The sequence below is a fragment of the Dromaius novaehollandiae genome, chromosome 23, assembly GCF_036370855.1.
Source record: "Dromaius novaehollandiae isolate bDroNov1 chromosome 23, bDroNov1.hap1, whole genome shotgun sequence".
Taxonomy (NCBI): Eukaryota; Metazoa; Chordata; class Aves; order Casuariiformes; family Dromaiidae; genus Dromaius; species Dromaius novaehollandiae.
This window is the reverse complement of record NC_088120.1, coordinates 10,064,010-10,078,528: the sequence shown is the minus strand read 5'-3', so window position 1 is coordinate 10,078,528 and position 14,519 is coordinate 10,064,010. Positions and strand designations below refer to the sequence as shown.

The window sequence follows — 14,519 nt, the reverse complement described above, 5'->3', positions numbered from 1 at the left end:
AGGGACTGTTTTAGGAAAACATTGCCTTGCAGCTCACTGAGTTTTATTTTTCTTCTTGCAGTTCTGACTGCTCAGTAGTCATGTGCAATGTCATTTGCTAATATACAGCTGGCATTAGTTTGTGGTTTTATAGTATGCATGCTATAGTGCCAGAGATGGATGAAGGAGAGTGTAAGTAAACTGCAGTCCACCCTGCTCATCAGCTCTTAGCTAAGAAAGAGAAATGAGTGCTTTTCCATTAAAGTGAGTGACGTTTCCCAGGCACCAAAATCTCAGTTCCTGCCCTGTTATAGGAAATATTTGCCAATTTTAAGATAAAGCACTGGATTTAATAGCCAATCAAGATAAGTATTGAAGTACAGCACTGCTGATGAAGATGGTTACTGCAGCATGTCTGCAGGCAGGCTGTGGAAAAAGCTGCAGTCTTCAAAATGGAGTTGTTGCAACAGAATCAAAAGGGAGCTCACTCCTTCATCCAAAACTTCAGTTTTGGCCATGGTTGGCCCTGGCAAACCTGAGGTTTGGTTCATACTGTCATATGTCCTGCTAGTTTTTGAGCTGCAAAGAGCCTGCTTTGTATATTCAGGCTAGACTCACTGAATTAAGTCCTATTTAAATAAAATAAGTTTCCTGGACGGTATTGTTTTTTTTCAAGTAACTTAATATTCAGTGCAAATTCACATGTGCATATTTGCTCTAGTTCCATTTTACAGATGTAGGAACCCTCAGATAGGGAGGCCACGCCACTTGTCCCAGGCCAAGGGGAGTTAGGGGTAGGAATCAAAAGTGTCTGACACTCATATGTTCACTCAAAGCAATATGCCACTTTTCTCTGTCTATTTTGTAAGCTAATAAGATAGGACAGCTGGCAAACTTCTAGTCTCCTTCTTTATCCTGAAGAATGAAGTCTTCTGTTCTTTGCTTTAAAGAATTCTGGGTTATGGAGTAAAGATAAGAAATGTCTCAGCTTGCAAGCATTAGAGGCATTTTGGCCGTTACATTGCCCCAGGCAAAGCTTATCTAATTTGAGCTCTCTGCAGATGTTTGGCTGTCAATTCATCCTGAAGACTTTTGGGAGGAGGAGGAGGATCTCTGTAAACTGTAGAGCTTTTTTAGACATTAAAAAATGAGTCAGGGAAACATCCAGCTCACTGAGAACATTATTGAACAAAGTTGAGGTCTCAGTTGTTGTGCCCAGCGGGCAGATGCTCATCTCCTGTGCACCATTTGTGACAGCTGTTCTTGCCACCCCTGTGGGTTGGTTCTTGCTAAGCAAAAAGTCATTCCCCATAGCTGTGTAAAGTCATGGAGACTTTCTGCTCCTGTGCCTTTTCTGAATAGTCTGTCTCAAGTGTCTGAGCTCCCGGCTGGTGGTTCTGCTCTTGTCATCTTGGAATGCCAGTATTTCTGACTTTATCTTATTTGCTTTCTTAGCAAAAGGGAGTCAGTAAGTCTAGCGGACTAGAGCTGCTGGTTGTCCTACATTGCTTGGAACAGCGGGCTGTCCTGAGGCTGCTGCTGAGGAGCCACACAGAGCAGTGTGTCAGATTTTGCCTGCCTCCGTTCCAGATGATTTGTAGTTTTGCTAAAGATAGAGGAAGCCAATCAACAAGTAAGCAAATGGAGAAAAACAGTTTGTGCCCATAGTGCTAGTAGGTAGTGTGCATTTCTTCTGTCCATGAAGCTTGGAAGTTCATTAAATATACAAATGAATTTAGGTTCTTTGAATTCTGTGACTGAGGGAGAGTTAGGTGAGGAAATGATTAGCCCAAGAGTACAAAAAAAATTCTCACAGAGAAGCTTTCAACTCTTTCCTTGCTGCTTTTGGCTTGGCTGGCTGTTCCAGTATGTGCAGGGATGGCTTTATTTTTTCTACTGGCATTTAACTATTTTTCTGAAGCCCAGCCCCCTTACAGACAGGATGTCACCCACTGCAGTCTCGACCATTTTTACTGTTTCCATTTCCCGGACTGAATGCCAGTAGCATTGTATAGAAGATGAGAATGTTTCCTCCAATATGAGCTTTTGATCAGCTGCTCTAGCAGGGAGGAGTGCTGGGCAATTCAGCTGCAAAACATTTCTCAAGTCAAAAATGGTGAATTGCTTCATTTTAAGTATTTAGCAGATGTTCCCAAAATAGTTAGCTCAACAAAATGTGGTACACCTGTATTTTATGGTGGAAGGTGAATTGTCAGGGTACTGCCCTGCAGGCTAAGAACCTGAATGGGAATAGGTACTGTAAAAGGAATTTTCTGATGAAAGAAAGGAAATTGTTCTTGTCCACTTTGATTATTTTCAACAAAATGGCTCATCCTGCATGGATGTGTGCAAGCTTTCTGCCCCAAGGTTAGCTCCCTGCCCCAGCAGTATCTCCTGTGGCACATACTCAGGGAATTGTTTGTGTCAGGTCGCCTTGCTTTGAAGAGTGATTTTGAAATAAATATCATCTTGCTGCAATGATTTGATGATTACGGAAAAATGTCATTGGAATCCTCTTCCTTTGTGCTTGCCAACTGCATAGCTTCAGAAAAAGGAATACATGGCCAGAATAAGTGGCCAAGGTGAACCCTATTTCCTGGTCCCTGTTTTCTGCTTCTGTCTTGTTCTACCTCTCCATTCTTTTAGCTCCACTCACTGCAACTTTGAACCTAGGATCTTATGCCATGTTTGCCACATCACAGTGGTACTTCAGATGCAGTACTTTAGGTCTAAGATCTTAACTGGTGTTCTGCTGAACTGGAAATGGCCTATCTGCTGTGGAGTGGGAACTCTGGAAGAGTGGGGAGAAATATTTTGGAAGAGAGAAGAGGAAGTAGCAAAACATCCCTCTTGTTGGAGAAAAACAAACAAGGGAGTCTTCACCTCCTCTAATCGGAGGAGGAGAAATCTAACCTCTGGTGGAGTTTGATGTGTAGCATAATCTAAAGGAATTTGGGTCCACTGCGAAACCAACATAGTGAAACAAAGTTGGCGTTCAGACTTCAGTCAAGCTAAGACTACTTTTTCCTTTCCAGGTCCACACAGGAACATCTGCACCAGAACCATCAGTGTTGGCTACGTTCTCCAGTCCTGTAGTTCTGGGCTTGACAGCTACTGGAAAGACTGAAAAGCCAAGGCAGCCAGATGATGCTTTTGTCCATCCTCACTCCTCAGATATGTTGCCCACAGTCAGTGCTGTGCAGGAGAAAACCACAGCGAAGATGCAGATTGCTACTTCTGTGCCAAGCGATGTTCCCACAAATGGCAGTGTTGCCACAACCCAAACCAACCCTGCTGTATCACCAAGTACTACTGCCCCAACCCCAGGTGAGAACATACAGTGCTCCAGCAACTCTCATTTATTTAGGTTTTGCTGACAAGCTGTTGCAGCATTGAAAAACACTGGATAACTTCAGAAATTATGGTATCTTTTAAAGGATGTTGAGACAGGTTCTTCAGCACATGTGCCAGTTGGTCCCCATTAACTCATGAAGACCTGGAATGGGATTTTAGTATAACAAATCTGCATGTGACCATTGGATCTGTGTCTAAGAACAGCTTGAAAGTAATGGTGATATCTTCATTCCAAAAGTGAAAGATGAGATTTGATGCAAGGCATAATCATGTGAAACATTCTTTCAGCAGTTATGACATGCCACTGTCCATCAAGTTGAGCAGGAATCTTAATGTCTATTCAGATTGGGTTATAACTGATTTTTGCCCTCCCTGAAATGTCAGTGCACAGTTTAGCTGTGGAGAACGATGTACTTGGCCATTAGCCATGCTGTGCTTTGCAGAAAAATGACTTGTTTCTGTTCACACAGATATTTCTTAAAGCAACATTTTGAAAATGTGGAAGAGCAAAAATGCACTTTGGATAGGTCTATGTTAGCCCACTCAGGCCGTTAGCTCATCCAGCAAGGATGTGTGCTTACGTGGAATGGTGTGTACTGGTCTCAAAATTCAGTTAGTCCAGTGTGCTGTAGTATCCATGGCTGAATTCTTTTGAATTTAGGGTTCCCTTTCCCTTAGAAGGGAACAATGGAAAGTGTAAAGGAAATGCTGTGTCCAAAGACTTTTTTGGCAGGAAGCTAATTGAGTGCTTATACCAGCAAGTTGCTATTCTTTTTAAAGACTTACCTAGCTAAAGCTGGAAAACATGTATTAAGTGTCTTAAGTGGCTTCTGTTGGAAAATTAATGTAGCTAGGGCCTTCTTGTTTCACTAGATAATACGAAGATGATGTGAAGGGCTGTTTTTCCAAAAGGGGTTTTAGGTTTTTGTTTATTTTTTGTACTAGAAGGTCACATTTCCTTTTACCTTGGAACTCTTTGGGATGGAGTTGTAATATCCCAGGAGACTGAGTAATTAAGAAGAAAAGGAGGGTTTGATGAATTTGTTTTCTTTTAGTTAACTAGTTAATTCCAATAGCTAATAAACTGTTGGAAGGAAGGCTAAATGTTTAATGACATTTTCCCTGCCTCTTTTAAATTTGACTTTTAGGCGTATATCTGAAATATTATCTTCAACAGGGTCAAACTAGGGAATAGCAAACTTTAATTCTTATTTTCTAGGCGTAATTCCCAGGCCCCAAAATTTGTTAAAAAAATAAAATAAAACAAATGGGAAGGGAAGAGGAGGAGGAGGAGGCAAAGAGATGTTCCTAAGAAATGCAGTCAGCTTTCTGGTCATCTTCATGCTAATAACAAGCAGGAAAAAATACCACAGACCACATTTTTCATGTCTTTACTGAGTAATCTTTAAAAACAACCTAACTGTAAATTTATTTGAGATAGAATTGCAAGAAAAATCTTAAGAAATGCTACTGACTTTTCCAAACTGTAAAAGAAGGAGAGGAAGAAAAAATATAAGTAAAATGAAAAGTTTTGTATTTTGAGTTCTCATAGCATGAATGTGGTAGCTATGCAGATTTAAAAAAATTTGTTAGCCCCCAAGCAATTTTCTTAAACTAAGAAATACTTTGAATACCTCATATATTTGTAAAGATCAGAAATTGCCATTCAGTATATAGCAATGTTTGTCTTGCTCTATCTGTGACAGTGCATCTGGGTTTTCTCCTGAAAACCTGTCAGGTAAAACCCTTCTCATTCTGCTGGACCTAGTTGAATAGAGGCCCCTGTACAGGGTCAGGGGATCACATTTCTGCTCTCTGCAAAAGGAGCAGGAGCTGCACAGTATCTGAAAAGAGAGAGGGGTGACTGAGTAATTTTGGGCTTGCCTTAAAATTGTAAAACCCCATTAGTGCTTTTGCATTAAAAATGAGTCTGAAACCTGAAACAGGAGCTATATTGAGTGATGGGATGTTTACAAAATACCAGCCATTTGTAGCTGGCTTTTATTCCAGACTCTGAAGCCAAGGCAGTTTTTAATGTATGTATCTAATTTTTTCCTGTTCCTGTTTCAATTCTGTTTTTTTTCCCTCTCAGTTGTAAAGGAGCTGGTAGTTTCTGCTGGAGACAGCGTCCAAGTGACCCTGCCGAAGAATGAAGTTCAACTGAATGCGTTTGTGCTTCCTGAACCACCACCTCGTAAGGCTTCACTGGGAGTTCTGCTAAGGGCATGTGATGGTGAAATGGCAAATAAACATTAGATGGAGGATTAAATAAGGACAATCTTGAAAATATCTTCCATCAGAGAAAAGTTTCCTGTGGAAACTAGACCACCTGTACTGTTACCCCATGTGGCCTCTCAGAAAATAGCAAGAGAGAAAAGCCTTGAAAATGTCACAAAGTCGTTAGATTAGAGTTGGGAGATAGCTTATTCTCAAAGTGCTACGTGAGGAGGCAGTGGATCTTCAGCACCTATTGGTAATATTTGCTTGCAGGGCTTGTGACAGTCTGTCTTAGCAAGTGATTTCTCATCTGCTGGGTTAAAGTCTGACTTTGGCAGGGGCTGATGCACCGAGGAATGTATTTCTGTGCACTCTCCATTTCATCATGCAAATTGTTCACACGTATTTGTGAAGTTCACAGTTAGAGCTCTGTCCACAATGGCAGTGGGAGAGTTGCCAAGGAAAGGCAAGCATGTTACATGTTGTGCAGCAGCAGTGGTAAACAGGATGCATTTCTTTTCAAAAACTGGCTTTAAGTTGTGCCCGCAGGATTTGCGTGCACAGAAGGACTTCTCTCTTAACATCCTGGAGCGTGAGTGTTCCAAAGCTCTCTGATGCCTTAGAGGCTGCAAGAGGGTTTTTGGTTCCAGAGTAAATGTGCTTAGAAGCACAGATTGTCTCTTGGGTATATTCCCAAAAAGCTGCAGTTTAAACTCCATGCTGTCTTATTTCTTCATAGTGCAGCAGAATGGACCTTGTAAATGTTTTACACCTCTGCTTTCCTTTAGCATGGCAGAACGGAAAAGGTAATCTCTTAAGAATTAACTTCTAGAACTTTTTTTTTTTAAAGGCACCAGTTACTCCTATGAGTGGGAACTCATTACTCATCCAAAAGACTACAGTGGAGAAATGGCAGGGAAGCACTCCCAGACCCTTAAGTTATCTAAGGTAAAGCTTTTGCTGCTTAGTATCCTGCTGTGTGGAATGCCAAGTGGAAAAGATGGGGACCCTGGCAGCTAGGAAAGACTTGTATGTGATTTCAGGATGAATAGGAAATTGCATGATGGGCAGACAGCCAACATTTGACCGCAAGCCTTGTTCTAAGTCTCTTATAAAGAGAAGATTGATCTGGCATGGGGGAAAGAAGAAATTGATTTCAGGATGTAAAAGCTGCCTACAAGCGGCATGTCGAACCGTATACAAATGGCACAATTTAACGAATGACTGTGAAAGTTTCTTTTACTGAAACAGTATGGTAGTCGGTTTAGGTCTGAAGCCTCGTACTGCACACTGAACAAGAGGGGTCAGGTATTCCATGACTCTCAGTAATGAAATCAGCATAGAAAGCACCTGGCTGCTGCTTTAAGACAAGCTGTAACCCAGTGAAAGTATTGCTGTTTTTTGCACATGGGGATTCCTAAAACAATAATGATTTTAAATAATGCATGATGGCACAATTTTGTTTTTATGGGACACTCTCCTGAGCATTTTGGATTTTAATGCGCTCAGAATTTTACAGGCTTTAATCATGATGCCATGCAGAAAAAAGCCCTTCAAAAGGCGCATGCCTGTCTCTTCAGGGTTTCAGCCTTTTGGACACTGTGGTTGTTGTCTAGCCCTTAGCCCTTTCCTTCATCACTCGGTGCTAAACCAAGAGGGGGTGACTGCCTGGCTCATGCCATCTAGAAGAAATAGAAGAAATACTTTTCTTTGTAAAGACACACGGGAAGAGATTTTCTTCTCTAACATGCAGCCTTTCTCATCTCAAATGTGATCTTCTAGCACAGATTCCACTGGCCAGACAAGCTGAACTAATCTCTTTTATCTCTTCTGTTTGCCTGTTGTTGCTAGAAAATCAAGCTTGACTGACAACCCTATGTCACCTGTGGCAGTAAGAAATACTAGTCTTTGGTTTCTGCGTAGCCATTGTAAACTAAAAGATACCTACCATCGCTCTGGCTTGGAAGCCATTCTCTGCCTTATATGTGTAGACTGGAACATAATTGCATGTGTTTATGCTCCTAATGTGGTACCAGGCCAAAGCATGGTAACTTGGCCCTTTAGTAGCTCCTGGCAAGTTTCTACTATTTGAAGTTAAATAATCTTTTGTCTTTGCTTTTCAGCTTACTGTTGGTCTCTACGAATTCAAAGTCATTGTTGATGGGGAAAACGCACACGGAGAGGGTTATGTGAATGTGACAGTGAATCCAAGTGAGTTCAGAGGAACTGCATCTTTTCTTAACTTCATCTGTCTCTGTTAAACCATGATACCTCTATCATGGTATTTTGCTTATTCGATTGGACCTTGGATTAACATAGTGAGAATTCATTGTGCTGTGAACTCAGTATACATACAAGTATGTTATAAGTGTGTTAAGTGATTTGCTAAAATGTGAAACTACTACAAATGCACATAGCTATCTCTGCTATACTGAATACAGACCAATCATTCAATAAAAGAACTGGAATACTGCTTCAGAAGTGCTTAGCAAATGCCTGACCCTGGAAAACCACTGTTTCAATAAAAACTAGCTGTAACCGGGTAAAAAGCTTATAGCGGCTGGAGCAGAAAATGAAGGGAAGCCAGAGCTTTGAAGTTCCTTTCGAGGTTCTTTTCTTCCCTGTCCAGTAAAGAATATCATTCCCAGCCACAGGCAGGTTAAGTCAAATCTAATTCCCTACTGTAAGATGCTTTTAAAGGCATGGTTTGCAGATGAGCTGTTGTAAATACCAGGAGCCTGTGTTGACTCTGTCACCAGGTCTCTTTTTAGATCGACTGTGTAAAGAGGGAATGTCACACCACAGGTTCTGCATCTGCTTTTATGCAAGAGAACTTTATTTTGCGCACTTCAGTGAGACTTCTTCCACAACCTTTGTGGCCAAAGAAGTGCTCTTGTACTCCCTAAATTGGCAAGAGTGTTCAAGAGCAGTCATTTCTAGAGTATTAGCCTGGTGGCAGTTCACCTCCTTTTTGAAGATTCCTTCTGAGCATGAATCATTGCATTGGTGATATGCAGTTCTCTGCAGCTGGTGTGATTAGTGGCTGCCTTGTGGAACTGCTGTGCCAGGCAGCCTTGCTTTGGACTCCGCTTCTGGGCTCCCTGGGCTGCCGCTTGAATGATAGCAGGGACAGGGGAGTAGGCAGGACTGCGGGGAGTGAGAGGGGTGTGCGGCATGTATCCTGCTAGCCACCCCTCATGCACAAGGGCAGAGTAGTTTCCAAGAGCTGCTTGGGCAGGTTCCTTGGGTTTCAAATCATTCCTCGGTGCTTTGTATCATGATCTGCCTGGAGATGTCATTGTAACAGCTCGGTTGTTGTTGCAGAGCCTCGGGTGAATCAGCCCCCTGTTGCCATTGTGTCCCCGCAGTTCCAGGAGATCTCACTGCCAACCATTTCGACTGTTATTGATGGCAGCCGTGAGTACCTGCTGTGTTAAATGCAGTAGTCTAGCAAGCCTGGTTTCTGCGTGTTTGGTTCTGGTCTGGCCCCTTTGGATCGAGTTTCAGAGGAAATGGCTGTGACACTATAGAATGCACGGTAGTGAAAAGAATCAGCTGCTTTTAAACAGGTGGGAGGAATATTAACACGACAGCGCCTCTACCTGTTTCCTTTTGAAAGGCACTTTCCCGAGTGCCTCTCCTGAGACAGGAAAAACCCTAGAGGTTGCTGCTTAGAATCAAAAAAATTTCTGGCAATCAAAATTACTGGCCTCTTGTATTAAGCTTCAGGCATATCAGTTGGCTTACACACAGTCTTTACTGATCCCTGACTACTTTAAAGCTCTTCAAGGGTTTTCTTAAATATATTCAGGTTGTCTTGCCCACAACTGGGATTATTTTTTTAAAGTGTTTTTTGTCTCCTCCTGGCGCGCGCGCACACACACACACACACACACACACACACACACACACACACACACACACACACACACACACACACACAGACAGACAGACAGACAGACAGACAGACAGGATTAAGGGTGTTTAGAGTGTACCCGTGAAACTGTGTAGAGGAGAGGATATGGTTTGGGTATCTGAGAATAAGAGATCCCTGGCCTTGGACCAAAAATGCCTTTGCCTGCTAGACACTGCAGTAAAGTGGGGCTGAACCTATGGGTTTTGTGAAGCAGCGTTTTCCAACTCCTTGTATATGCATTTCCTTCCATAATTGAAACAGAAAGCACTGATGATGATAAAATTGTCAGTTATCATTGGGAAGAATTGAAGGGTCCTTTGCGAGAGGAAAAGGTTTCTACTGATACTGCCATATTGACGCTGACCAACCTCCTGCCTGGGAATTACACATTCAGGTAGGCTCTTCCTGGAAGAGTTGATAAGTTCTCATCTCTTAAGAATAACACTGAAAAGATTCCTAAAGTGTTTGTCTGGCTTTCAAAAAAAAAAAAAAAAAAAAAAAAAAAAAAAAAAAAAGCCTATATTCTGATTTACTCTCTTTTGCTCTCTCCATTCCTACACTTTCAGGTAGCTTTATAACTTTCCACTTTAGAAGAGATAAACTGTCCAGGTACACTCTATTCTTAAGTTGTAGCACTGGTCTTAAATGATGGCAGAAGGGAAAATACGGTCTGTCAGAGCTACAAAATGTCTCTTAAAATGTCAAAACCAGACTATTTGGCTAAAGGCTTAGGAAGAAATGCAGTTTTTAAATCTGCTTTCTAAATGCAATGTGTTTGTCCCAGATAACCGAATGTGGCCTAATGGTTTTCTGCAAATGTCTAGGTAGTAGATATTAGCTGATACTATTTTAATGTTTGTTCTTACATGTTTTTTCTTTGGTCTGCATTTTGGTGTGATGACCATGTTCACTGCAGCAACAGGTCTATTTTAAATAAAATAACTTGAGTACCTATAACTGAATATTTGTTTTTGTCTTAGGCAGTTGGTATATGAAGTAGGAAGACTACTGTTCATATCTAAGTTTAGCAAAAAACAGCTCTATTTTTGTGGTATTAGCTTACCTGAGGAGGGATGCTGTCTCCAGGCTGTGGGTTAACGATGACTGGCCCTTGGAATGAACTTTTATTTCATAGTGCTGGTGAGACCACTGCATTTCTGATGTACTAGATGTATGAAGTTAACAGAATACAGTCTTGTCTGTCTTCTTCATTGCTGCTTGTAGAACAAGAAAGCATTTTCTCACTATTTGTCACTATATGGGATTTTTTTTTAACTTTTGGGCATAGGTTTTAGTAAAAAGGGGTCAGAAAGAGGGTTTGGTGCTTAGAGTACATGATCTTCTCATCTGTATTTTAATTCTCTGCTTTCATGCTCATGATAGCAAATCCAGGTGCTTAAAAACAAAGCAGGTTTTTCAGACTCTATCATTGAGGCTCCCATGCAAGAACTAGAATATAGTGAGTCAGTTGTTTGGCCATGATGTTATGTAGTGCCCATGTTAATGGACATCTTTTGGGAGGCAGTGTTGTGCTCGGAAGTCTTTTCCATCACAACTGCGTGCAGTGTGAAAGCAGATGATCTTCTTTCAGTAGCATGTTTTTATCTCTGAAGCAGGTGGTAAACTTCAAGTCAGAGATGGGCATGACTTCCAAATTTCTTGCATTGCACTGAGGCTGGTAATTAGGCATGGAGGGTGGTTGTGTTTTGCTATTCAGAAAAAGCACAGTTGCCTCAAACCATGTTTTTTCACTCCTGCAAAAAACAACCTACTGTCCTGTCCTTAAATGTATCTTCAGGTTTCTAACTCTTCTCTTGCATATCAGTTCACTCCAGACAGCTGCCTCCCTCTGTTTTGTATTCCACTCTGGTCATCATGATTTTTTCACTGTTAGCATTTTTTTTGTCTTTAGTCTAACGGTAGTGGACTCGGATGGTGCCAGCAACTCCACCACTGCAAGCCTGACTGTGAACAAAGCAGTGGATTATCCTCCAGTGGCAAATGCAGGCCCAAACCAGGTGATCACCCTGCCTCAGAACTCCATCACCCTCTACGGGAACCAGAGCACCGATGATCACAGCATTGTCAGCTATGAGTGGCTGCTCAGTCCTAACAGCAAAGGAAAGGTGATGGAGATGCAGGTCAGTAGAAGTCTCCTGTGCTCATCCTGTATTGCTCATTAGCTGTCTTATTTCTATAATCAAACCATTTTTAAATTGCTATTAGCAAATGTTTCTTATCCTACAAAGCAAGCATGTGTTGATTAAATATATACTTAAAATTAAGTACACATGAAGTTAGTATTGGTTTAATGACTGAGCTGGCACACCAGTCTAGCCATAGGTTTTCACTGGCATCCTCTCTCCATTCTTGAGCAAGGTAGTTTTAAATGCTGCTTGTGAATAGAAGGTTGAGAGACAGAAGCTTGATGGCTTTGAAGATTGATGTCCTTTGCAGCAGGTCTCAGCACAACTTGATCACTCTAACATGTCTCTTTTTAACCTATGTGGCGGCAAGGGAAGCATGTTCTGTACACTTTGTGCATTTGCTGGCTTCTCAGAATGTCAGCGATGGGTAAATCAATGCAGCTATAATATGGATGCTTAAGTGCTATCAACAGGAGTGGAGCCAGACTGTATCATATTTTAGCTGACTATCAGTCAGGATTGCATTCAGATTCGCAGCATGAACCAGTCAGGTAAGTCTTGTAGCAGGTCATGCATTTCCTAAGCTGGGCAGATATGATGGACTGGATCTTTTGAGCTGAACCTTGGAGTCTGACTTTTGCTGATACTAGCCAGATGCACCTCAGTCCTAAGTAGTATAAAGCAGGAACTTGACTTTGTGCCATCTTTTTTTTTTAATGTTATTTCTGTAGTCACATTTATGGAATAAGAAAGTCCATGGATCAGGTTCACAGCGTGTGTTTGTATGGGGTTCCCCAGAGATGTCACTTGGATTGATAACTATTGAGTCTCAAAAGGTCTGCATGCCTATGTGACGTTGCTCCTGTTATATCTTGCAACACCGTCCTTGTTGCTGTGTACAAATTTGGCTGTAAGTGCCTTGCATGCTGCTTTTCTCTTAAATGGCATGGATTTCTGAGCCTGTAACAGGAGCTAATAATAAGCCCCTAGAATCTACTGGTAATAACTGGTTTAGAAGCAGAGTTCTTCAGATCTGTCATCATCAGTGTAAAGAATTTTCTTAATATGTGACTATGTTTTCTCAAAGGGGGTGAGGACACCAGTCTTACAGCTCTCTGCAATGCAAGAAGGTGATTACACTTACCAGTTAATAGTGACAGATTCTGCTGGGCACCAGTCTACTGCAGAGGTCACTGTTATAGTCCAGCCAGGTAAGCTGCCCTTTGAGAACTGTTTTGGTAAATTAATAGAGATAGCAATGAAGACTGCTTTTGCCACCTCCATGCCAGTGTTTAGAGGGAGCATCATTCTGACAGCATGCCCTAAATCCTGTAGTAGTTGTGTGTTGCTTTCAGCAAAGCTGCTCTACTTCGGGACCTTCCTGGGCCTGGGATATTGCTAATAAACCGACGAAAGATTCTAGGAATATTGCCTTAATAGATGGTTCTCTTACTGACTAGACTGTATTGTATATAATATTATTCAACCATAATGGCAGGGCTGTATTTACTGGGAGCTGTCTCTACCCATAGTGCTGGGTCCTGGAACAGGAGCGGGAAAAGAGATCAAAAATCAAGACTCCTGAGTTTCATTCTTATTTTATTGCAGATGTATGAATGAAACTCTGGACTAAACTCTTAACTGCTTTTTACCTCACTTTCTCTGAGTACAAGGTCGAGATAATGGACAAGAAATAGACTAGGGCATGTGGAGAAACTTCTTAATGCTGGGGGAGTAAGCACCACCTTTATGGCATATGTATGAAAAATACTGCAATCCTTTTCCAGAGAACAATAAGCCCCCAAAGGCAGATGCTGGTCCAGATAAAGAATTAACTCTTCCTGTGGACAGCACCACTCTAGATGGCAGCAAGAGCTCAGATGACCAGAAAATAGTCTCCTTTCTCTGGGAGAAAACACGGTGGGTATCATCTTCCAGACTGTTCTTGTGCAAGTATTGGGATCTTGCTCTTTGTTCTGGACAACACAGTTGTCTGCTTGCATCCCATGAACTCTGCTCGAGCCTCCTGTTTGGTGTTAGGTAAGCTCCAGTGATTGATGTAAGGTTTAAACTGATCCTCTTGTACTTTGGTTAGGGGCCCAGATGGTGTCAAGCTGGAGAATGCCAACAGCAGTGTTGCCACCGTAACAGGCCTTCAAGTTGGAACATATGAATTTACTCTCTCCGTTAAAGATGAGAGGAACTTGCAGAGCCAAAGCTCAGTCAACGTTATTGTCAAAGAAGGTATGTCCAGCCGTGCTCAGAGCTGCCTGCGATGTCATGTGAGACCCAAGCATCTCTGTGAGCAGTTCAGCAAAACCTGTGTTCAGAGGTAGCATAAGAGTAGGGAATGTGTGGAAAAATAAGGTGGAGGGCACTGAAATGGCCTTCTCTAAGCCCGGGGTTTGCCCTTATCTGGAGAAACAGTATCTTTAGCTGAATCCCATGGTACTTAATTTCCTTTCCCTTTCCCAGGATTAGACAGGGATTTATGGGTTACAGTAGAGATCTAGTAGGATAGTTCTTCCTTGGGCATTAACAGATTTTTCTCCAACTCATTTCTTTCTGTTTGGTTAGAGATAAACAAGCCACCTGTTGCAAAGATTGCTGGAAATGTTGTCATCACCCTGCCCACAAACACAGCTGAATTGGATGGATCAAAATCCTCTGATGATAAGGGAATCATCAGCTACTTGTGGACCCGGGATGAGGGGAGCCCTGCAGCTGGGGTGAGGTTTTTATTTTTTAAATGGGAGTCTGCAATGCTGCAGCACCATGAAAGAGTCAGTGAGAAGTAGCTTTGACAGATAGTTCCTGAGGCAATGTGAAGCTGATCATTTCTCCTGTTACCCTTTCAGCGATATCTTTAAATATGATGACAATGTCATGCTAGTTTGATCCTCTGT

The 14,519-nt window shown here is 41.9% G+C and overlaps 1 protein-coding gene across 2 annotated transcripts in view; it reads left to right on the top strand.

Annotated features, from left to right (window-relative positions):
- The window catches only part of KIAA0319L (KIAA0319 like), a 34,046-nt gene that overhangs the window by 10,106 nt on the left and 9,421 nt on the right, over positions 1-14,519 (top strand). For both annotated transcript variants that reach the window (XR_010392706.1, XM_064525229.1), the window contains exons 4-14: positions 3,015-3,306; positions 5,426-5,527; positions 6,401-6,498; positions 7,674-7,761; positions 8,875-8,967; positions 9,728-9,860; positions 11,379-11,607; positions 12,701-12,824; positions 13,401-13,533; positions 13,709-13,857; positions 14,191-14,342. Coding sequence is in view for 1 of the 2 variants with exons in the window: in XM_064525229.1 (XP_064381299.1) it covers positions 3,015-3,306; positions 5,426-5,527; positions 6,401-6,498; positions 7,674-7,761; positions 8,875-8,967; positions 9,728-9,860; positions 11,379-11,607; positions 12,701-12,824; positions 13,401-13,533; positions 13,709-13,857; positions 14,191-14,342 (1,593 nt within the window). In the remaining variant the exon portion in view is untranslated. The remainder of the gene's footprint in view (positions 1-3,014; positions 3,307-5,425; positions 5,528-6,400; positions 6,499-7,673; positions 7,762-8,874; positions 8,968-9,727; positions 9,861-11,378; positions 11,608-12,700; positions 12,825-13,400; positions 13,534-13,708; positions 13,858-14,190; positions 14,343-14,519) is intronic.